The sequence below is a fragment of the Callorhinus ursinus genome, unplaced genomic scaffold, assembly GCF_003265705.2.
Source record: "Callorhinus ursinus isolate GAN/ISIS: 27379988/994484 unplaced genomic scaffold, GSC_fseal_2.0 scaffold36, whole genome shotgun sequence".
NCBI classification, from domain to species: domain Eukaryota; kingdom Metazoa; phylum Chordata; class Mammalia; order Carnivora; family Otariidae; genus Callorhinus; species Callorhinus ursinus.
This window is the reverse complement of record NW_027397098.1, coordinates 4068488-4092871: the sequence shown is the minus strand read 5'-3', so window position 1 is coordinate 4092871 and position 24384 is coordinate 4068488. Positions and strand designations below refer to the sequence as shown.

The window sequence follows — 24384 nt, the reverse complement described above, 5'->3', positions numbered from 1 at the left end:
TTGTTTCCTCCCTTTTAATTCTATCTAATCCGGAGGCATCTTCCCTCCTCCGGTTACAGGTAGATCAATACTTCTGCTTCCCAAAACAATCCAAATCAATCCAGTAATCCCACGGGCCTGGGGCCCTTGAACTATCCAGGCGTCCACCATTGGCCTCCTCCGTGGGAACAAAGAACCCAAGAAGCATCCTGCAGGCTTTATGGGGGTTTTTTTGTTTTCTTTTTCTTTTTTTTTTTTTTTTAAGATTTTACTTATTTGACAGAGAGACACAGCGAGAGAGGGAACACAAGCAGGGGGAGAGGGAGAGGGAGAGGGAGAAGCAGGCTTCCCGCCGAGCTGGGAGCCCGATGTGGGGCTCGATCCCAGGACCCTGCGATCACGACCTGAGCCAAAGGCAGACGCTTAACGACTGAGCCACCCAGGGGCCCGCGGCTTTATGTAATCAAAGGTCTATTTTAAGGGCAAAGTCGGATGGAAAGCCATGCACGCTCAGTTAACTGTATCTAGATGTAAGACTTTACAGAGATCGAGGGTTGGGTCAAAGGATGCCTCCGACCGTACTCCTCTTTCCGTGGGCTCAGCGAACCCCTGCGGCTCCGGCCTTCTAAAGGGACCCCCGCAGAGGAGACCGACTCCGCACACTCCTTTGATTAAGAATGTATTTAAGTGAGCGCCGCCGGTCACGGCCGTTCACAGACCCACGTAGCCCTCATTTTCCAGGCTGGGGCCTCTGCCAGCGCGAGCTACGCGGCGGGACTGCGGGACTGCCGGCTGGAGGCGCGCGCTCGGGGGAGGGGGCGGGGCCTGTGGGGGCGCGGTTGCGGGGCGGGGCCCGGGAAATTCCCGGCGGGGGCGGGGAGGCCGGCGCGGCGGTCAGCTGAGCGGCGCTGGGCGGGGTCGTGAGGCCGCAAGTCCGCCGGAGGCTCCCCGAGCCCGCGCAGCTGCCCCCGGCCGGTCCCCTGGTCAGTGTCTGCATCCGGGTCCGGAGCCCTCCCCCAGCGGGCACGATGCGGAGGAAGCAGTGACCCCGAGAGAGGCCGGAGCGCGGGCGCGGGGTGAGCGGGGGCAGGGGATGGGCAGGGGCTCGGCGAGGCGGCGGCTCCCTTTCCGCCTTGGAAGCTGTTCCCGCGGCCGCCTTCCCTGCGACCCGGAGCCTGTCGAGGTGTGGGTGGCGAGGGATGGGGCGTCCTCTCCTCCGGCAGGGTTTCCAGGCCTGGGCAGAGCCTGATCTGGTGGGAAAGGGGAGAGGGGCGGCCATCCCAAAGCGCCCTCCCCCCTTTTTTACCAGCCCGACTGGCCGCAGCTGACTTCCTCTGTAGGTCACGGAGGTGGTTTGAGGGTGACATCTTCCTGCAGGTTGGGAATGATTATACAGCCAGTTCCTCATTATATGGGAAGTGGTCACGGGTATACCTTTAAGAAACAAAAACTACTCCAGCTTTATGAGGTGGCCCAGGAACACTGAGGAACAGGTGACCTCTCTCTAAGGCGCTGGGACTCCTGAACAGCTGAAAGGAATCTTCATAAACCGTTGGGTCCGGGAAAGCATGTGTGTATGTGTTCGTGTGTATATACATACATAGATGGCGAATACTCGATGAGGCTGAGAACCCCAGAGGAGTTGTCTTTACTGTCGGAAATGTGTAAGCTGAATGCACAATCAGCATCTCTAAGAGAAAACGAAACCCAGATTCTGGTCTAGCCTCCTCCTCCAGGTAAACTGTCGTATGGAAATGTATGCCCCAGAACTGTTGGAGGATGAAATGGAAAACAGAACCTGTAGACCAGTAAGGTGGTGGTGGGACCTCAAAAGCCTCAGATCTGGTTAAGCAGGGCAGCACTATTAACACAAGAACCAACCCCTCCCCCTGCTCTTTGCCTGGGGAGAAAAGAGCTAGGGAACCCTGGCTACCTCCCAGGATGTGCCCAGTTTGTACTGGGCTGGAGAGATCCTGGAACAGAGGCTAAGGCCAGGATCTGCCCTGGAATGGACAAGGTAAGTGAAATTTAAATGTGGCCTAGAGAGAGAGGACAGGGACTGGAATCTTCCGAGTCACTGATCTGTTTTTCTACTGGGCCACTTCTAGTGGTTCTTTGTATATTTTGTACAACATTATAAAAGTAGTGTCTTTTTTTGTAACTGAGCTCAGGTTGCATGTTATGCTATGGGATCCAACTAAACCCTACAAAAAACAAAAACAAACTTTGTTCTTGAAAGGAATTGACCATTGTATCATCTTCCTACAGAACCCTCTCCCTTACATGAGGATGTATGGGTATTTTCTTCTCCAAGCCCTGCTTTTTCTGAATTTTATAGAGACTTAGACTGTTTGATATGTTCTTTGGAATCAGTGGGATTAGTAAATCCAAATGAAAAGGAGAAATTAAACTCTGTTCTTAAGAAGTAAAGTCTGTTTCATTCAGAGGAAAATACTATTTTGAAAGTTTTCATTTTGACATGTATATGAGGATGAAATAATAGAATGTGTGTTATGAAACGATACCCAGATAGATACTTTTGGGGATGATAGAAGAAACGGTACTAATTTTCAAAGCAAGTTTTAGAAGTTGAGCTCAAGAATCTGGGAATGAGTGCAATAGCGTTGTAGAAAAACTCGTAATACTAGCATGCTGGGTTTGTCACTACAGAGCAGAAAGTGTTCTACAAGTGCTAGACCTTAAAATACCTTGTTACACTGTATTTTCATTTCATTTCAATGAACATTTACTGAGAGCCTGCTGTGTGCCGCTTACAAGAATAAAATAGAGACCTTCACTGAAGTTTGTTGGAAGATAGACTGGAATGGGATTATAGGACTTTGCAGAGAGTGGGTACAGAGAGGAAAGAAGAGTTTGTTTTACACAGGCCATCTGTCTCAGCCGGACGTGGAGCTGTCTGGTGGGTATTTGACAGGGCAAACGTGGGGCCAGACATTTTGTGCAGAGGGGGAGAAGAGAGAGAAGAGCAGAGGAGCAGAAGAAAGTGGGGAACCGTGAGCTCTTTGATGTGCCCTGCATGCGAGTGGCGTGGCGAGAGGAGGTGATACAGGTGGGTAAGTGGGGGCCAGACTCTGAAAGCCCACGTTTTTCTCATTTGGGAGCTGGAACTCTGCCTTGTATGGGAAGGGTTTTCAGCAGGAGGGTGACCTCATGCCAGGAAAGAAACCGTAGTGGTAGGAGGACTGCAGTAGAAAGAGACGAGCCAGACCGCGTAGGAGACTCTTCAGCAAGCGTTCTTGGTGCCAGGGACACAGTGGTGCACAGAATAGACAAAAATCCTGTACTCCGTGGAGGGCATCACTGCTGTGATTGAGACAAGACAAGGAGGGCCTGACCTAAGCCGGCAGGGATGGGGAGGAGGGAGAAGTACCAGCAACTTAGTGACTTTTCAGACTCAATAGAGAGAATCCAGACGCTCCCAGGCTCTTGCCTTACGTGGTAAGGGTAAATCCATTTCCATTTCCTGTAGGTTAGCAGATTACAAAATCAGAATACCATTTCTGGCATTAAAAGCAAAGCTTCTTTTTCCCCCTTCATAGGATACAGACGTTGAGTTCTTTTTCCAGGATGATGATGGTTTTAGTTGATGTAATCTTGGATTCATACTCAGCGCCCCCTCGTGATCCCAAACCAGAATTTGCCAATAGCCACCTATGGTCTCTGATCAAGAAATAGGTTTTTACTGTTTAAAATTAATTTATTCATGTGGGGATTGAACCTGTGAATGCTTATTAAGCCAGTTTGGAACATACCAGGGTAAGGGCCTTGGACTTACTCTGCATGATGCTCATTGGTCCAATGTCTAGTGGGTGGAAGTCAGTATAAGGCAGACTTCTGTTCAATACAGAATGACTTTCTAATGATGGGAATGGCCCCGGAACAGAATGGGCTGTGTTGCCTGCTAAAGTTATTGCTCATATTTTCTGTCATTGAAGCCTTTCAAGCCTGGTGGGGTTGACCATCTTCCATGGAAACCAGATAAGATATTCTTGCATTGAATAAGAAGTTGGACTGGATCATTTGTAAAGCCAATTCAGGAATGAGATTTAAGCTCATGCCCACACCCACAAAGTCAAGTCATTGATATAATTACTTGACGTCTGGAATTAAAAATGATAATATATTTAAGAATTCAAATAGATCTGGGAATAAAATCGAGGCGATTCTTCCAGGTAGTTTGCCTTCTTCCTCATTGGTGAAGTCTTGATAAATCCTGTGCTAAATTAATTCACCCTCTGTAGTTAAATATCACCTTTGCTTAGAAATGACATGTTTCAAGGGTGCCTGGCTGGCTCAGTTGGTAGAGTATGTGACTCTTGATCTTGGGGCGATGAGTTCAAGCCCCATGTTGGACATAGAGCTTACATTTAAAAAAGAAAAAGAAAAAAAATGACATGTTTCAGATCCAGGTTATGAGAAATTCTGTCAGTTAAAAAAGAAAAAGGAAAAAAGAAATTATGTTACCAGATAGAACCTTGGAATAAATGGCTTAGTTCCAGTTTCTATAACCTTTGAAGATATGTGCAAGGATTTATAATGCATCTCTGTGTTTGTTCAATTGAAAGTAGCTTAAGGTGATGTTAAAGATTTAGAAAATTCAGCTTTCCCTAACGGGTACTCTACCAATAGACATTTCACAGAAGCACTGTACTCATAACTCATAATGATGCCCCCCAAAATACCTAAAATCACAGGCTGCTCTTTGGGTCACCAAAAATCAATTAAATTGCCTTTGGTAAAAAGTTGGTAATAAGTATTTACATTACATTACATTATGTTTGGCATGCACACTAACTTCTTATTTCCTATGACATTTGAATTACCAAATAATTTTTCCTAACAATGCTAGATAATGAAGTGTTTGCTATAATTAAGACAGGCATATAATACATGCGGGGGCATGGCCATGGTGGTGCTGGGCTGTGTGTGTTGGATGGTGGGGTTGGACCTTCCTAGAAACTCAGGAATACTTTTCATGGGTTTTTGAGCCGAAAGCGAATGTAATGATCATCGTTTGCTAGACAAGTCAGTAAATTATCATAAGAGTCACACAGCTGGTTAAGGTCCCCAGTGTTTTGTCTACTGTCCCCCTTAGCACAACCTTGCGTTTCCCCCGCGTGTCCTCCTAAAATCTGGGCAACCTGAAACAGTTAGAGGCTCTGATATAACAGCTGTTGTGGCTGTGTCTAAAGGGGGCGTAAAGGAAAGTTGAAGAGGAAAAATACCTGAATAATTTTCAAGAGAAAATCTTTTTTCTCCCCTCCCCTTGCCTGCCCTCCCCTGCACTTTCCTCTTCTCTCCCCTTTCCTCTCTCTTGGAAAAACCATTAAGGAGAAAGGTGTACATAATAAAATGGAACTAAGCACATCTCTAGAGAACGGCTTAGGAACTTTTTTAAAAAAACATCTGTTGAATGTTTCCATTGACTTTTGCAAAGTCTAGTATAATCACTGAATGCCTCAGCAGATTGAACGTTGACAAGTAAATGATACATATTGGCGAGGATTTTTAAAATTTTTTATTTAAATTTAATTTAGTTAACATATAGTGTATTATTAGTTTCAGGGATAGAATTTAGTGATTCAGCAGTTGCATAGAACACCCAGTGCTGGGCCGCCTGGGTGGCTCAGTCGTTAAGCGTCTGCCTTCGGCTCAGGTCATGATCTCAGGGTCCTGGGATCGAGCCCCATGTCGGGCTCCCTGCTCAGCGGGGAGCCTGCTTCTCCTTTTCCCTCTGCCCCTCCACTTGTGCTCTATCTCAGATAAATAAAATTTTTAAAAAAGAACACCCAGTGCTCATTCTATCAAGTGCCCTCCTTCAAGCCCATCCCCCAGTTACCCCATCCCCCCACCCACCTCCGCTCCAGCAACCCTCAGTTTGTTCCCTAGAGTTAAGAGTCTCTTATGGTTTGCCTCCCTCTCTGTTTTTATTTTATTTTTTCTTCCCTTCCCCTGTGTTCATCTGTTTTGTTTCTGAAATTCCACGTATGAGTGAAATCATGTGGTATTTGTCTTTCTGTGACTGATTTGTTTCGCTTAGCTTAATACCCTCTAGTTCTATCCACGTCATTGCAAATGGCAAGATTTCTCTTTTTTTCCTGGCTGAGTAATATTCCATCGCATATAAACCACATCTTCTTTATCTATTCATCTGTCGATGGACATCTGGGCTCTTTCCATATTTTGGTTATTGTGGACATTGCTGCTATAAACTTTGGGGCACATTGCAAGGATTTTATCTTTGGGTCTCTTTAGTATTCCTGTTATTTGGTAAAAACCCATGTTAGGAAATGTTAACTCCAACATCATACTGTGTGAAAATGAATGTTATGGAAAACCAGAAACTGGATTTCTCCAAATTGTTCTTGTCTAAATTATTTTATCCAGATTATTTTATTGGGGAAAGCAAAAGCAGTCTCTTCTAGTCGCTGAATACTAAGAGCATTATACCTCTTTTCTAAATGCATTAGGATATGTAAAACGTAGATACCTTCCAAAGGCTCCCAGTTGGATGGTATGCCTCGTCAGTGTTTTTCACTTCATAAATTGCCATCCTCATTAAAGCGTTCCATGAGACTGCCTCTCCTTAAGGTGGCTGCTCAGGGGAGAAGCCGGAGCCTGCTGTCCTGTCATGGTACTATCTCTCGTGGCCTACAGGTTCCTTGAGACCAAAAGCAGGTCACCAGGCTCTTGGGTCCAGGGCATCTCCACAGAACCCCCAAGCTTTGCTTCCAGCTGGGGGTGGGGAAGAAGCACTGCACCACACCCTGTGTGTTCGGTCGCATTTTAATATATGGTCACCAAGAGCACTCCTAGGTGTTAATGATACGGTGATGTATCAGAGAGAGTGCACTTATCCTTCTTCATCTTCCATGACAAGGCTTGTCATCATCTTCACGAAGTGCAAAAAAGAAAATGTTTGCCTGTAGCATGTTGCCAGTTGTTACAAGAGATTCCTATGTTTGCCCAGGTGGTAGGGCATATATAGATGGATTTGGGGTACACTTGTCTATCTTATTTATGTCCACATTGACCCCTTACAAAATAAAGTGGTGGTATGCTTAAAATATTCTCAGAATATGCAATAAGTGAGCAAGATCTCTTAGTCTTTTTAGGATGCCTTACAGAATTATTGGATATTGAAGCCTAAATATTCAGTAGCATCTTTATTGTATTACAGGGCTGGGTTTTGGTGTTGTTAATACTCGGTTGCACCTCTTATGAAGTGACCTTGGCCAAGCTGTAGCACTGCTGGGAACTCAGCTCCGTCTCCTGTAAAGTAGCCATCCATTTGGGTTTTAGCGAGGATTAGAAACTGACATTCTGGTGCAGTGATTCAGCACATAGTAAGCATCCAAAATATGTTCGTTCTCCCTTTCCTCGTAGCCAAAAATTCAAGAGATAAAATATGGAGATTTTTTTAACAGCTTTTTGTGCAATTCACCCAAAACAAAAAGATTTGAGCTTGAAAGATTTGCATAGGAAAACCAATTTAATGATACTTTACCCATGTCTACAAATATATTTTTGGGAACTTGGAATTCCTGTTAGGATTCCCGATTCTCATGATCTCGTGCTCTTCTCTTCCTCTTCCGTCCTGCAGGTCCTCACCGCACCCACATACACAGACGCACGCGCACACACATACACGCTGAAGCTAGCATATACCTTTTTTCTTTAAAGGGAAGAACCAAAAATGTCCAAAATACAATTGGAGAGGAAGGAGGCAACTTTTGGAATACTCACTAGCAGTTGCCCATGGATTTATGGGACTCATGGGGACCCATCGCAGCGGGAAGACCTCTCTCTCTTCAGTTTGTGATGTTTCCCTAGGTCCTGCTGCCATGTCCCACCAACCGCTTAGCTGCCTGACTGAAAAGGGGGACAGCCCCAGTGAAACCACAGGAAATGGACCCCCCAACCTGGCTCACCCAAACCTGGACACATTCACTCCAGAGGAGCTGCTGCAGCAGATGAAGGAGCTCTTGATTGAGAACCATCAGCTCAAAGGTGAGCAGCCCCTGGCCGCCATATTTCTTCATTCACGCTGGGCCTTCATGAATGGCATCTCTTTGTCAAAAGGCTTGTTGGCATTCCCTTCTCTCTGTTTCACTAGCAGGAGAAAGAGCACAGAGTTTAGCTTTTGGTGAGGCTAACATTGTTTCCATTGTTTACTTTGGGGATACAGGTAAGAATAAAAGGTACTTACGTACCCCAGGGAAATGGCATAATGACATGTAGTCCCTTTAGAAAGAAACAGGAAGAATTACGGAGTTAGTCCTCAATATGACCTTGCTCACAGAAAGCATTCTGGGGTCTCAGGCCATGGCTTCTGGCAGGACCGGTGTTTGAATTAGTCCTCTAGCTTGTGTGCCTTAGTGGAGGGACCCAAACTAGTTTTATTTTCTGGAGTCTTTGGAGGACTAGAAATGACATTAGGCCCCCGAGTCCTGTCTGGAAGCAAAAACCACTCACCTTGCTACATTTCCTGCCAACCCTGGGGCCCAGGCCAAGCATGGCTTCTTTGGATTTGGAGCCACGTGGTGAGGGTGGTCTTCGAGGTTGGATTCATCAGATCGAGTCTGATATGTGACACTCTCACTCTGAACCCCGTACAGAAGCCATGAAGCTAAATAATCAGGCGATGAAAGGGCGATTTGAAGAGCTTTCAGCCTGGACAGAGAAACAGAAGGAAGAACGCCTTTTTTTTGAGATACAGAGCAAAGAAGCCAAGGAGCGCCTCATGGCTTTGAGTCATGAAAATGAAAAATTGAAGGAAGAACTTGAAAAACTAAAAGGGAAAACAGAAAAGTCCCTTGAGGTGAGCAGACTGATAAGCTGTGATTTTATTTTATTAATGTTTAGAGTGGACTCTTCCTTGTCTAGACTTCTAGGTCAAAACCTTTCACGGTTCTGGCTAGATGAGTATTTTGCATCATCTTGAAAGAACTGTTCTTGCTGAGGAGATTGGTTGCAATTTCAAGGGTCATGTACAGTCTCTGTTGGGGGAAGGAAATTTGTACAGTTTGGACCATATTGATTATAGTCAAAAGAAGGTTGCAGTTATAAATCAGTATTTTGTATTATAGATGGTGCAGCAGAACCTCTGCCTAGAGCCATCCAAGTGTTAGTTTTTAGTTTATGTCTTTGATATAAAATTACATTAAAAAATCTATTACTCCAAAGTTTTACTTACTGATCAGTAGTCTTTTCCTAAGTCTAAAATAGAACTACCTCACTTTACATTTTATATCTACTTTTGAAAAATGGCACAATACATGTCATGTTGTGATAGGAGGCTGTCAAGTTGCCACATTTTCATTGACCCAAAGAACCTGAGAAATGTGCTCATGGCCAAGAGTGGGTGCCAAAGATGTTAGTGAGAAAATATGTATCAAAACACATTTGAAGCATCCGTCCATATTCTGAGGCTCACTGGATATTGTTCGTTAGGATGGACATCTGCTGTTCATTGTCTTCCCAACCTGGAACTTAGCAGCCCCGTGAAGGGTGGAGCACTGGTTCGATTCAGGGAGGATAGAATCCCAGACATCAGAGATGCTTCTTGAGATACCTTGAACCCTGCTATCTCTGATTTCTTGGGTAAAGTATGCAAAGAAAGAAAGATAAGGGAAAGAAAATAACAAAAAGGGGACGATATGGAATAACCTAAAGAATGAAAAGTTGTTTAGAGAACTGTATTGTGGTTTATGTCAGTGCTTTACTCATCAATCCCTGCTCATGGGACAGTGTGAACATTCTGCTTTAATAAACTTACATTTGTGTGGGAAATAATTTGTTGTTGATTAGATTTATCACATCTGATGCTTCAATTTGTCTTACAGTTCAAAGAACATTAAGTCACTTCTTTGAGGGAAATCTCTCAGTATCTAAATATTTGCAAGGTAGAATACTCTGAAGAAATTATCACCTAGGATATATGAATAAGTTTCTACTCTCTGTAGGAAAATGTCTTTTTTTTTAAAAAGATTTCATTTATCTGAGAGAGAGAGAGTGTACAAGCTGGGGGGAGGGGCAGAGGGATAAGCAGACTCCCCGCTGAGCATAGAGCCCAACATGGGGCTCGATCCCAGAACCCCAAGATCATGACCAGAGCCGAAGTCAGGTGCTTAACAGACTGGGCCACTCAGGTGCCCCAGAAAATATCTCACACTGTTTTCCTCCTATGGCTTTTGGGATGTGAGCTGACAGTTGGCATCAGCCTGTTGGGGCCTATCACATTGAAGCCTAGAAAGAAGCTTCCAGAAGCAGTTTGTCTGCTTGAAATATTCTATGTATACGTTTTCCTAAAAAGTATTAGAAGAAATTGAGAACAGAAGTTGGAGTTCTGGACAGCTTCTTTCAATGCAGAAACAGGCTATAAGCAGGACTCAGAAGAGAGTCCTTGGGACAGAGGACATGGATAGTTGGACAAAGAGACATTTATGGCTCTTTAAAACCCTTGGTCATCAGCTTTCTCCCCCAAAAATGTGCCTCCCAGGCCTCCCTATTGCCTCCCTGCCTCTTCTTTCATTTTTATTCTATGGACCGGTTGAGGTGATTTGTAAAACTTAGGCTGTCTTCTTCCTGACTTGAAGCTCTCACAGCTTCTGACTTTTCTGACTCTTGCTGACCCATCCTTGCTGCAGTCTCTCCAGGGAATCCCTCCAGCCACCAGGGCCTCTCATGTGTTCTGTGCCACACAACGAAAGAGAATAGGGAATTTCTTTTGGAGATCTGCCTTCTGATCTTCGGGGTGAGGCTGAGGCATTCATGGCTCTGTCCAATTTCACAGAATTATACATTATTATCTGTAGAGAGAACTTTTTAACTTTTAATGGTACAGATTGCTAGGCAGAGATCATTAGCTGGATGTTTCTTCTAGGATTATAAAATGCATGGTAGTCTGGGTGGACTTCCGGGACAGCAAGATGGAGACATACAAGTACACAAGGAGAGCCGTTGTGTTGCATGACGGTCAATGGCGGGCCCTTGAAAGGGATGAAAGACAGTAACAAATCACGGAGTTGAGATTGATCATAAATAAAACGTGTGAGTTCTAGTCCAGGAAGCGAATGGAAAGAGTTGGTAGTAAAATGAAGAGATATTTAAAATGTTATCTTGTGAGGTGTTTTATGGCCAAATAAGTCGATTCGGAATTTCCCGAGGATAGTGAAGAGATCCTCACCCTGGCAAAAGAGAAAATTAACCTGACAAGTCTGAGATTCTAGGATCATGGCCTTATATCCCTCATCCTCAGACACTTGCTTAAAACTCTGTTTCCTACTCTTATGCCAAGGTGGTTTTAAAAATCCATTCTGCGGTGCCCGAGTGGTCAGTCAGTTGGGCGTCTGACTCTGGATTTCCGCTCAGGTCATGATCTCGAGGTCGTGCGATCGAGCCCCACATCGGCTCTGCAGTGGGTGTGGAGCCTGCTTAGGATTCTCTCCCTCCCTCTGCCCCTCCCCGTCCCCCCTAACATGCTCACTCTCTCTTAAAAAAAAAACAAAAACAGCAATTCTATAAAATGTCCTCAGAGGGGTCCAGCAGGAAAATGTGAAGATTCCGGATAGAGCGTGGCCTGGCCCTTACCTGCTTGCTTCCTAGTTCCAGGCTAAGCAGTGCCTCTCCGTTCACTGTCTCCACCCCTTTCACAGTTACGTTTCTTTGGGATGAGTCATCACCAAGAGAGGATGCCCAGGCTGATAACCTTTCCCTACACACCTAACTCCTCAGCTTCACAATGAGTTCTTTTCTCTCAGGCCTGTGGTCGTTTTCTGGCAAGGGAACGCTCCCAAGTGAAGGAAGAGCATGATCTCACTGGTGCGAGAGACACTCCCATGCTGCATGTTAATACCTTTCCCTCCAGGTTTTAATATTTCGTGATGGACAAGCTAGTTTATGCGTGTCCTTTCTGATGCTTTTTGGTTCTACTAACAGCCTTTGGGTCTGTTTCTGGTTCCTTAGGAAATCTATCACAGAGATGGGTGTGCATGTGTGCATGTTTGTGTGTGTGTGTGTGTGTGTGTGAGAGAGAGAGAGAGAGAGAGAGAGAGGGAATTGTGTTGTAATTCTCTGAAAATCTCAAGTATATATTTCTGGTGGCACCAGGCCCGTAAAAGCAATGAAGTTTTCCTGAGGAGGAAATCGAAGAGGCCTCGTAGGTCATGGCTGGAAGGCACCACAGAGACCACGAGGGACCACATTTCCCTTTCTAACCTGAGAAAACCGAGGCTAGGACGTTAAGCGAAATCTGCTCAGGGCATCGTAACCAGGGATTAGCAGGGTGTGGACTGGAATCTATTTTCTCTGCTCCCAAATGAAAACACCGCATCTTAACAGGTCCTTTCTCCTACAACTTTGTCAGGTGCAGTAATTGTAACAAGAGGAACGCAAACACGTACTTGGTATTAGTGAAATAGAAATATTTATTCTTCGTGTTTATATAGGCTGAAATTTAATTTTTTTTTTACCTTTAGTAGCAGCCTCTGAATTTTCAGTTTTCTTATTTCTCCCTGGGCTTACTTTTAGCAAACCTAAAAAGACCAACATAGATTTTAACAGCCACCAGCCTGCATGCCTGAGAGAATTTTGGACTTTCCATTGTCCTTTGCCATTCACATATCAAGTAATGAAATGTCTTGGTGCTTTGGCTTCAGATAGTACATGACAAGTATGGGGAGAGTAAGGGTACGTCTGCCTTTGTGGGAGGGAAAAAAAAAGGCGAGCTTTTTGTCCCTATTTTCTGAGGTTTTGGATGACAATTTACCAGTCTACCACTGTCAAAGTCTGATTGGTTATATTCATATCAGATTATCCCATGTGCTGAGGAAGGCTTTCTTTCTTGTCATGAGGTTATTTTAAGTTTCTATGGTTTGAATATAATAAAATAATGTAAAATCTTCCATTTGAAGTGTTACATCAAAATATATCTCCAAGAGAAACCTAGATTTTTCTACCATAAAGCATAGCTGCCTTGCGTGGGTGTGGGGACACTTGGGTTTGATGACCAGGTGTTAGTTTGGCTCACTGATTCACCTTGTTTCTCGTCAGTTCCAGGACCCCACTGGGGACCCCAAAGTCCCCAGGGCAGAAGCAGACCAGGAACTGGAACAGCTGAAGACCCAGGTGGCCTATCTCCAAGCTGAAAAGGCAGATCTGCTGGGGATTGTGTCAGAACTCCAGCTCAAGCTGAACTCAGGCGGCCCCTCTGAAGACTCCTTTGTTGAAATCAGGATAGCTGTGAGTGTCCTGGTTTTGATTTAGTTTTAAGCAAATTACAAAACCTCACCTAGACACCTAGATTACCACGTCTTTTCAACACACGGAAGCCAAACTGGGGGGTGGGGGGGGAGGGGAGTTTCAGCATCAATATCATCAAGATAAATTGGCTCTTGTTTTTAAGTATGACATAATCCTAGGGGCGCTTGAGTGTCTGACTCTTGATTTCAGCTCAGGTCACGATCTCAGGGTCGTGAGATCCTGCTTGGAGCATGGAGCCTGCTTGGGATTCTCTCTCTCCCTCTGCTCCTACCCCGCGCTCGCTCTCTGTCTCGCTCTCAAAAAAAAAAAAAAAAATTTATATGTATATATGTATAATACTCATGAGGGTTGTCATGGTTGAAATGGAAGACTATTGATTACCTTTTATGACAAAAGAGATAGGGTTTTTTTTTCCCCCCTTCCCATAGGTACTGACAAAACAGACATTTTGTGATCTAAAAAACCAAAACAGAAACGTAAACTTTTTCAGACCAGGTCCTTAGCTGTGTCCAGCACTGCACTTAGGTGAGCAGACTCATGAGCAGATGAGGTAAACTGATGGCTTTAAAACACTTTTTAATAATAGAACCCTCTTTTCAGACAAGCCTTACAAGGAACCTTGGTTGGGCAGTGAAGAAAAGAAAGGGCAGAGACGCTGGGGTTGTGGTTGAGGGTTGACCTTGGCTTTGCCCCCACGTCTAACAGCAGCTGCCTGGGCACCTCCAGGAGCTGAGTGTGAAGCCCCCGGTGTCTGACACGTTTATGTGGAACTGAAAATGAAGTGAGCTCCGTGAAGTAGCGTGTGCCGGCCTGTTCCTGAGCACATGAGGAGCATCTGTTGGGGCCATATCTGGGTGTGCGGGCGGTCCTGCTCAAGAGCAGGGCAGGTAGATGAGCCCAGAGGGACCTCTCCTTCGTCACTGCTAAAAGACACTGAATAGTGAGGGAGAAAAACACACAAGGATAAGATCCTCTGTGATACACACTGGCATTTTAGCTTCGTCAGACCGTACATCTGACACAGGAAAAGAGATAGTGTTTCTGAGAGAGGAAAATGGACCTTATAGACAATGCGTGGGGAGCTTGTAAAAAGCTGAACTCCTGGGCATGTTGGAATTATTTGCGTGTGACTTTTCAGTACGTTTGCTGCACTGAAGAGAGTAGTAGGATGGGGAAATGGCAAAGTAGTAACTTTGCCATCTATCCTCCCTAATAAATCTTTGGGTGCATTCATAGCAGCCGAAATCAGGAGAATTAAAATACCAAATGGAAAGCACAATTTGCCAGAGTACCCTTTCTGCAGATGACCAAAGATCATGAAACGCAGGTTTGATCAAACAGCTTTCACCTTCTGCAAATACCTGGCAAAATTCAGGAAGGCCAAGGAGCGTATGAGAAGTTTCCAAAAGAGGCTTCTTCCTTTGGGGCGAATGGTTAACATAATCCGCTCCTTCACTGATCCAGTGAGTGACAGTTATTTTTAGTGTAAACATGCTTTTCTTGCCTTGCTTCTGTGAACTGGAAAACACTGCCCAAGATTTAGGAAAAATGTACATCATCAGAATTATCTAGAACCATCTTTGTCCATGCGTTTTTGGAAGATTTTCCCGCTAGCTCATTGGAATATTAATGTCTTTCATATCATTTAACTGGTTTTGGACTTCTTGTTCCCTTAAATGGCCCATGATGTGTACAAATTTCTGCTAGGAGCCAACTTTGTGCTTTGTGAGCTCTACAGAAAGCAGCCTCTTTTTCAGCATTGCTTCAGCAAGTTCTGACGTTTTGCATTTTAAAGGCCTGTGCAGGGAAGGTGTGTGGAGGTGTCATTAGCTCCATGTGACCTTAACTTGGGAGAGAAGGGAATGAGCTGCCAAGGAGAAGGAGGAGATAAGTTTTCATGTGTTCGGGGTCAGGTTGGCTGATGAGAGACCAATCTTCACGCCTTGGCCTAGATATTTATAATCCTGACAGGGTACGCAGGGTGAGGGAAGGCTAAATTCCCATTCCATTTCAGTGACCTCATTGAAACATCTCACATTTAAATGTCAGTAGCTTCCTTGGGTTGCAGGTCATCCAGATTCTCGATCTTACTGCCTTTTTCTCTCTCTCTTTTTTAAAGATTTTATTTATTTATTTGACAGAGAGAGACACAGCAAGAGAGGGAACACACGCAGGGGGCGTGGGAGAGGGAGAAGCAGACTCCCCGCTGAGCAGGAACCTGATGCGGGGCTCGATCCCAGGACCCTGGGACCATGAACTGAGCGGAAGGCAGACACTCAACGACTGAGCCACTCAGGCGCCCCTTTTTCTCTTTTGATAAAGAATTTGTCTTGCGGACATTATCATGGTAAAGCCCTTTCATTTCTGCCTTTACAGGAAGGAGAAGCAGATGTGGCGGTGAGAGAAATCAGGACGAGTCCTGGGCCCGCAAGAATTGATTCCATTGGCACGTATGTGAAGACGGGCTGGGGCTGGCGGAGGACACCCCTCGGGCAGTCTTGTCACTTGCAGCTCGCTGCAGGGAGGTCAAACATCCTGTGCTGCAAAAGTCGATTCTTACTAACTTAAGCCAGAACCTTTTAAGAATGTCCGGTTTGAATGGGATTTAGTGTTGTAGCCCAGGCTAGCAGAGAATAAAAACAGCATGTGGCGCCTCTGTAGGCAAACTCAACCCTCCCCACTCTGTTTAGAGGTGTCTCATCTCCCATAAGATGAGAAGTGAAGACAAACTTGTTCCTCATCAAAAGACTCAGGCTTGCTAATTTGTTTACCGGTAGAGTTTGACCTGGCCCGGGCTGTCCGGCCCGATAAGTGGGATGTTATCATTTTGTCTTCCCTGCTCATTCCCAAGGATAAGCCCAGGTGACTGATCCTGAGTAATCTCCTCTAGTGAGGACTGGGAGTGCTCTGAGTCACTGTCTTACCCAGGGGCCAGAAGTCTTACCGGTGGAGTCTCAAGTTGACCTGTTCCAAGTAGACATTAGGAAGCAGACATCTTAAATGGCGGTTTGTGGGGCAGGGGGACAGGGGGCGTGGCGGAAGAGATGGCAGAGGAGCTGGGCATTCGAGACTCTTCACCCAGAACCCTGTACGCAGGTTACTGCTGGGTCAGTCTATTTGAAAGAGATCGTTACCGGAAAATTTCTCTAGGAATCTCTTCTGTCATAGGCTTTAAATACCTTTTTTTCTCTAACATGACGAATGTACTTTTTTTTTTATTTTTTTATTGTTATGTTAATCACCATATATTACATCATTAGTTTTTGGTGCAGTGTTCCATGATTCATTGTTTGTTCATAACACCCAGTGCTCCATGCAGAACGTGCCCTCCTCAATACCCATCACCAGGCTAACCCATCCCCCTACCCCCCTCCCCTCTAGAACCCTCAGTTTGTTTTTCAGAGTCCATCATCTCTCATGGTTCGTCTCCCCCTCTGACATACCCCCCTTTTCTTCCTCTCCTGTTATCTTCTTCTTTTTCTTTTTTCTTAAAATATGTTGCGTTATTTGTTTCAGAAGTACAGATCTGTGATTCAACAGTCTTGCACAATTCACAGCGCTCACCGTAGCACATACCCTCCCCAATGTCTATCACCCAGCCACCCCATCCCTCCCACCCCCAACCACTCCAGTAACACTCAGTTTGTTTCCTGAGATTAAGAATTCCTCATATCAGTGAGGTCATGTGATACATTAACATGACGAATGTACTTAATAAAACATGAAAATGGGCAGTTTCTTTTTTCCCAATTATGCTCCCAAGCCCTTGCATCAGGGAGAAAATAAGTGTTAGATAATATTCTTCCATCAAACAGGGCAGTTGGCATAAGTGAAAGTTGCACCCTTGCTTAGTTAGCAGTTCCTCAGCTTTCCCCCCCTACTGTTTTTATTAATATTGAAAGACTTTTCTGGAAGTGGTGGGAAGGAAGAAAGCCCTGTTTGAAATTTCCAAGCCACTTTCTCCTCATTTATATCCACCTGCTAAAACCACTTCCTCTTTTAAGCCACAGGTTGGTTGGTGGTTGTTTTTTTTTAAGATTTTATTTTTAAGTAATGGCTACACCTGACATGGGGCTCGAACTCATGACCCCGAGATGAAGAGACACACACTCTTCTGACTGAGCCAGGCAGGCGCCCCGAGCCACAGTTAATGCTTTAATAACAGCTTCCTTACCTCGTTTGAAGGTATATTAAGGAGTCAGAGATTGATTTCTGGGTGGGTGCAGAGCTCGGAGTCAGGAACTGGGATTTAATCCCGGCTGTTTATGAGACGTGTGACCTTGAACATGAGCATCAGTGTGGTCACCCGGGAAGTGTAGCTGCCGTACCGGTGGTCCTGGTTTTGTTTGCCATCCCGCCACTTCTTGGTATAATCAGATTTCAAAATCAAGGAAAATATTTCACATACCAACAGTGCCTACATTTCTCTGCTGTAATGATTTGAAATCAAAAACAAAAAATGCTTTCTTCTCTTGACTTGAGAATATCAAGTTGAAGAAAGGCCGGCAGTCCACATGTTGCCAGGCAGCACGCGTGTTCGTGTACTTTGTATGACTGGTCCTCTTTGAGACTAGTTCTCTGGGAAGGCCGGGCACTGGAAACCAGGGCCGCCTCTGTTCCCGGGGGCCTGGGGTCTGATGTTGTGGGCACACTGGCTGTTCGGACGAAGCACGTACAGTGCAAGGTGAGCCTACCGGAGAGCCCCCTCCCCTCTCCCCGGAGAGCGTGGAGGAGTGTGAGCCTTGTGGTCGCATGACCAGCTGCGTTTGGCCTATAAATGAGAATTATTTGGAGAGTGTTCTGGGAAGCAGTTCCTTTATGTTGGTTCCAGTTACATTTGTAGACCCTTTGACATTTGTGTTTCCTGATGAAAACCTTTTAATCTTTATTCCGTTCTTGATGTAGGAACAAATCTACAGAAAGCTCCAGGAATTATTTGGAATTTGAGAAATTAACTGTGAGCCAGCTCCTTCTTTGTCTAAGGGAAGAAAGCCAGAAGGCAGAGAAGCTTGAAACTGCACTCAAGGAAGCCAACGAAAGGTACGGAATTGGTAACTTGAAATATGCATTCATTGCTTTTTTTTTTTAACAGCTTTATTGAGATAAAACTAAGACACCCGATAATCCATCCATTTAAGGTATACATTTCAGTACTGTTTAGAATATTCACAGTCATGTAGCCATTACCACATTATAATTTCGGAACATTGTTTTCACCAGATAAGAAACCCAGTACCTGTCAACACTGATTCCTCATTCCTCCCAGCAGTCTGTCCTCTGTCTCCACAGATTTGCCTATTCTGGACATTTCATATAAATGGGACCATATAATATGTGGCCCTTTGTGGTTGACTAATTTTATGTAGCGTCATGTTTTCAGAGTTCATCCATGTTGTGGCACATACCAGTCCTTCACTTCCTTTTTGTTGCCAAATAATAGTCCATTGTGTGACTAGTCAGCATTTTACTTATATTCATCAGTTGGTGAACATTTTGGTTCCCACTTTTTGCCTACTGTGAATAATGTTTGCTGTAAACATTCTTGCACAACTTTTTCTGTGGACATATTTTTTTTAATTCTCTGGGGGTATATACCCAGGAGTGGGATTGCTGGGTCATTGGCTCTGTGTGTTTAATAGTTTGAGGAACTACCAAACTGTTTTCTGCAGTGGCTGCGCCATTTTACATTTCTGCCAGCAATGTATGAGGGTTCTACTTTTCTCCACATCCTCATTCACACTTGTAATTGTCTGTCTTCTTGATTATAGCCATCCTCATGGGTGTAAAGTGGTGTCTCATTGTGATTTTGATTTGATTTTCCTAATGACTGATAATGTTGAGCATCTTTTCATGTTGGTCATTTGTATATCTTCTTTGAAGAAATATCTATTGAAATCCTTTACCCATTTATAAAAAATTGGATTGCCTTTTTTTTACTGAGTTATAAGAGTTCAGTATATATTCCAGATGCAAATCCTTTATGAGGTATATGACTTGCAAATATTTTCTCCCATTCTGTGAATCACCTCTTTACCTCCTGGGCGCTATCATTGACAGCACAAAATTTTATTTTGATGTAGTCCACTTTATTTATTTTTCTTTTGTCACTTGTGCTTTTGGTGTTGTATCTAATGAACCGTTGACTCATCCAGGGTCACAATGATTCACTGTGTTTTCTTCTAAAAGCTTTATAGTTTTAGCCCTTACATTTAGGTCTCTAAATGTATTTAGAGTTCATATGTATGTATGGTGTGAGGTTGGGGTCCAACTTCATTCTTTCGTGTGTGGATATCCAGTCATCCTAACACCATTTGTTGAAAAGACCATTCTTTCCCTCAGTGAACTGCCTTGGCACCCTTGGTGTAAATCAGTTGGTCATGCATGTAAAGATTAATTTCTAAAGCTTCAATTTTATTCCTTTGATCTATATGTTTATCCTTTGCTAATGCTACACTGTCTTGATTAATACAGTTTTGTAGTAAATTTTGAAATCAGGAAGTCTGGGTTCTCCAACTTTGAAAGATTGTTTTGGCTATCCTGGGTTTCTTATTTTTCTGTACAAATCTTAGGATAAGTTTGTTAATTTCTGGAAAAAAAAAAAAAGCCAGCTGGGATTTTGTTAGGGATTGCATTGAATCTGGAGTTCAGTTAATATTGTTCTTAACTATGTTAAATCTTCTGATCCATGAAGGATAACCCATAGATTTAGTTAGGTCATCTGTAATGTATTTCAATGATGTTTTGTCATTTTTAATATACAGGCCTTAAACTACTTTTCAAAATTTGTTAGCACTGTTAAATATGAAGTTGTTTTCTTAATTTCATGTTTGGAGTATTCTTTGCTAGTGTATAGAAATACTGCTGACTTTTTTGTATATTGTACATTGATCTTGTAGCCTGAAACCTTGCTAGAACTCATGTATTAGCAGTAATAGCTTTTTAGTGGATTGCTTAGGATTTTCTTTATACAAGATCATGTCCTCTGCAAAGGGATAGTGTTACTTCTTCCTTACCAACAAGGGTACCTTGTATTTCTTTTTCTTGCACAATTTCCCTGGCTAGAATCTCTAGCACAACGTTAAGTACAAGTGGAGAAAGCAGGCATGCTTTACTTAGGGGGGAGAGCCTTCAGCCTTTTACCATCAAGTATGATGTTAGCTGCAAGTTTTCATAGATGCTTTTGTCAGGTTGAGAAGCTGCCTTCTATTTCTAGTTTGTTGTACTTTTTATTGTGAAGGGTTTGGGATTTTGTGAAGTGCTTTTTCCATGTCTATGGGGATGATTAATGGTTTTTTAAACTTCTGTTAATATGATGTATTATAGTCATGGATTTTCAAGTGTTAAACCAACCTTTGTAAATCCCACTTGGTCATGATGTGTAATCCTTTCTATATGTGCTAGTTTAGATTACTAAAATTTTGTTAAGGATTTTTTGCATCTTTATTCGTAAGGGGTATCAGCCCATAGTTTTCTTTCCTTGTAATGTCTTTGGTTTTGGTGTAAGGGAAATACTGGCCTCATAGAATATGGTATACGTGTAAACACATACACACACACTTTGGGGTAAAATTCACCTATATTACAGAGTTGTGAAGTCAAGGAATTTGTGTGCAAATGCACTTTTTAGAAATGCAAAGTCCACGGGCACCTGGGTGGCTCAGTTGGTTGAGCAACTGTCTTCGGCTCAGGTCATGATCCTGGAGTCCCGGGATCGAGTCCCACATCGGGCTCCCTGCTCAGTGGGGAGTCTGCTTCTCCCTCTGACCCTCCCCCCTCTCATGCTCTCTCTATCTTTCTCTCTCTCAAGTAAATAAATAAAATCTTAAAAAAAATGCAAAGTTCTAAACCATGTAGGAAATGGGAGAGGTTATGCATTAGTTTTAGGGCTCCAGCAATTGCAACATTTAATCATAAGTATACTATGACCTAATTAATTCTCTCAGACACTGTAAATGGCTTATTAATCTTAAAATTATAGCGCTGTGAGAAGTGCTTTCTAACTGAAGCAGTTTAAATTTTAAGATTTATTCACTTTAGGGGCACCTGGGTGGCTCAGTCGTTAAGCGTCTGCCTTCGGCTCAGGTCATGATCCCGGGGTCCAGGGATCGAGCCCCGCAACGGGCTCCCTGCTCCGCGGGAAGCCCGCTTCTCCCTCTCCTGCTCCCCCTGCTTGTGTTCCCTCTCTCACCGTCTCCCTCTGTCAAATAAATACATAAAATCTTATTAAAAAAAAAAGATTGATTTATTTTAGTGAGGAAGGGGGAGAGGGGCTAAGGGAGGGTGAGAGGAAGAGTCTCAAGCAGACTCCACCCTGAGCAGGGGGCCCAGTGCGGGGCTCGATCTCACGGTCCTGAGATCAGGACCTGAGCTGAAACCAAGAGTAGGACGCGTAACCAACTGCACCGCCCAGGCGCCCCTGAAACAGTTTAAATTTTTAATTACAGAAAGAGCTTTTTGTCAAATATGAAACCTAAGTTACTTATTCAGATGAGGTTAACCTGGAAGACGCATCGACATTGGTCCAATGACTTATTTCATAGCTCATTTCAAAAGGTGCTGGCTCTGCATCCTAGGGGTTTACACACCATATCCTACTGTTGTCCCTTAGAAAATTTCAAAGGTTGACTTCTAGGAGACTAGCACCATGTATTCTAATGGAGAAAAATATTTGTCCTATCTTTCAGACAAATCCTAAAACATAGTAACAATGCATGGATAGATAGATAAAAGCATTCTTTTTACACCTTAATTACCACAGCTGGTTTTTAAAGGGAAGATGTTGTTACTCTTTGAAGGAAACCTTTACTAGCCATACATAATCACCATGTGTTTATATTTTGTAGGCACCTTTACCCCTCCTGTGTTCTGTACACCGTTCTCAGAAGTCGAGTTTAGCCAGTAATTCATCCGTACTTAGACAACATGATTAGCTTTCATGATGAAAGTGGTGTCCGCTTAGGAATTTGCTAATTGTATCTCCTCATCATTCAGATGATATACGTAATTCCTGCTTTCAGAATAATTACAGCCTTCTGCTTGCAGCTGTAGCTCTTCGGATGGCACTAGGAAGTCAGGCGTGCCTTTGAGATGGCTGTGTTTAGTCTCCCACCTTGAGCACCTGCAAAGGGTCCGTTTCTCAATAGAATTAAATCTCCACTCTGTGAGCCAGCCTTCTCTCAGTATTTAACAACTGGCAAGTCAACAGTAGTTGCCAAGACTCGTTCTCTGGGTGGGTATCAGGATGATGATTTCCCCCTCACTATGGCAGAACCGAAACCAAGAAATAAAATCCCTAATACCTGGATAGCGTGGCTTGGTTTACATGCTGTGTAGGATACAGTGAAAACACATCCCAAGACCTAACATATCTCTTTCTCAAACAAGTGAGTCTTCAGCTATTTTCATTAATCATGACAAATAGGGGCATTGACAGTGTGAAATTTATTCTGAAAACTTTTAGGAGATTTGTGGGGAAGGGGGATCATAGGTTTGTCTCTTTTTTTTCTCATTGTTTTCCAGGACTTGTTTTTCATGTAATTTGTGTTTTCTAAACAAATTTAAACTGACAACAAGAGGGGTAAGTGTGTAGGAAGTGTGGCTCAAGAGAATCGAGAAGTAGCAGGGAAAGTCAGTCCAAGATGAAAATTTGCCCTAGAAAAGTAAGACAAGTGATGATTCAAATGTAGATCAGAACCCTGGGTCATACATGAGTGGCGTGAAAAAGGCCCATCCATCAACCCCGCACCAGCTGGCTCTTAACCCATTTATCTGGCTTAGCCCGAAGTAGTGCCTTTGCACCAGTTAGGTTTGGCAGTTTGCAATGGTTGTGACCGTTTTGATATTTCCGTCCATGCACCAGTCTTAAATGGCTACCGAGTTGTCCCCCTATTGTGAACGCATTCTGTTGCCCTCCCATTGCACACACACGTGCTTCTGGACCCAGCTTACCTGCTCCACCTCCGAAATTGGCTCTACTGAAATTTAGTTAGGTAACTGCTCGGTGTTTACGTTATTAGGCGCACACAGGGAGTACTCACTTGAGCTCTGCTCTGTGCCTTAAATATTCTTCCTTTTTTTTAACTTCTGTGCATAATTACATCTTTAAAATTTGCTTAGTTTCCCCATACTCTTCCCCAATGAGGAAATCTCTCAGATACATTCAGACATGTTAGTAGTCTAGTGGTATTCTCTCTGGAGTCTGCCCTACTTGCTTTCTAGGTCCTGCCTCATGGCACTCATCTTGGCATCTCACTTTGCCTTCACCCTGAGGAACTCCTTCAGCTTTCCTGTTTTCCATCACCTGTTTCCTGAATCCAATGCCTTTCCTACTCTTTTTAAATGTTGTTGTTTTGTTTTGTTGCAAACAGAGCTCACCACATTGCCACTAACTTACTGAGAAACAATACATGGGCAGTATATTTTCTGAGACCCGCATATCTGAAAACCTCTCCTTCTGCCTTTATACCTCATGGATAGTTTGGCTAGATATAGAATTCTGTAATCGGATTTAATTTTCCCTCCACGTTTCAAAAAATTTGCTTCATTATGTCCTAGCTTCTGTCGTTAACGCTGAGAGACCCACTGCCATCCTGGTTCTTCATCTTTGGGGATGAGACTTCTCACATGCTTTGGTGTGAGCCTGTTTTTCATCTGTTTGTTCCGGACACTCTTGGGCTCTTTCATTTTGCAAACTCATGTCCTTCAGTTCTTGAAAGATGATCTTGAATTAATTTAGCGATAGTCTCTTACCCTCAATTTTCTTTGTTCTCTCTCTCTAGCATTACTATTATTTTGAATTGGATCTCCTCTAATTTTCTTAACTCCTTGTTCCCTTTTTCTGTCTCTCCCTTTTTCTCCTTTCTGATAAATTTGATCAACTTTCATCTTCCCTTTTTTGTGGGGGAGAACCTTTGAATGTTCCTTTTTTATTGTGTTCCATTTTTTTGTGGTTGTAATGTTTCCTCATATCTCTAAGGATATTAATGATATTTTTGACTTTTTTTTTTCCCTGCTGGCATATTCTATTTTCAGTAAGTTACTTTTTTCTGTTTCATATTAAGATTTTCCTTAAATGTCTAGCAGTCTTGGCTGTTTGATCAGATTTAGCAGGATTACAGGGTG

General features: G+C 43.6%; 1 protein-coding gene across 8 annotated transcripts in view; it reads left to right on the top strand.

The window, feature by feature from the left end:
• Window positions 1-851: 851 nt before the first annotated feature.
• The window catches only part of OPTN (optineurin), a 51817-nt gene continuing 28284 nt past the window's right edge, over window positions 852-24384 (top strand). For 3 of the 8 annotated variants that reach the window (XM_025853437.2, XM_025853435.2, XM_025853440.2), the window contains exons 1-6: window positions 853-1055; window positions 7834-8010; window positions 8619-8821; window positions 13054-13242; window positions 15640-15713; window positions 18169-18303. In XM_025853437.2, the coding sequence (XP_025709222.1) occupies window positions 7845-8010; window positions 8619-8821; window positions 13054-13242; window positions 15640-15713; window positions 18169-18303 (767 nt within the window). In that variant the 5' untranslated portion in view covers window positions 853-1055; window positions 7834-7844. Of the gene's footprint in view, window positions 1056-1583; window positions 1716-7233; window positions 7347-7833; window positions 8011-8618; window positions 8822-13053; window positions 13243-15639; window positions 15714-18168; window positions 18304-24384 lie in introns of those variants that run through there. The other 5 variants (XM_025853439.2, XM_025853442.2, XM_025853441.2 and 2 more) reach the window with 5 other exon arrangements.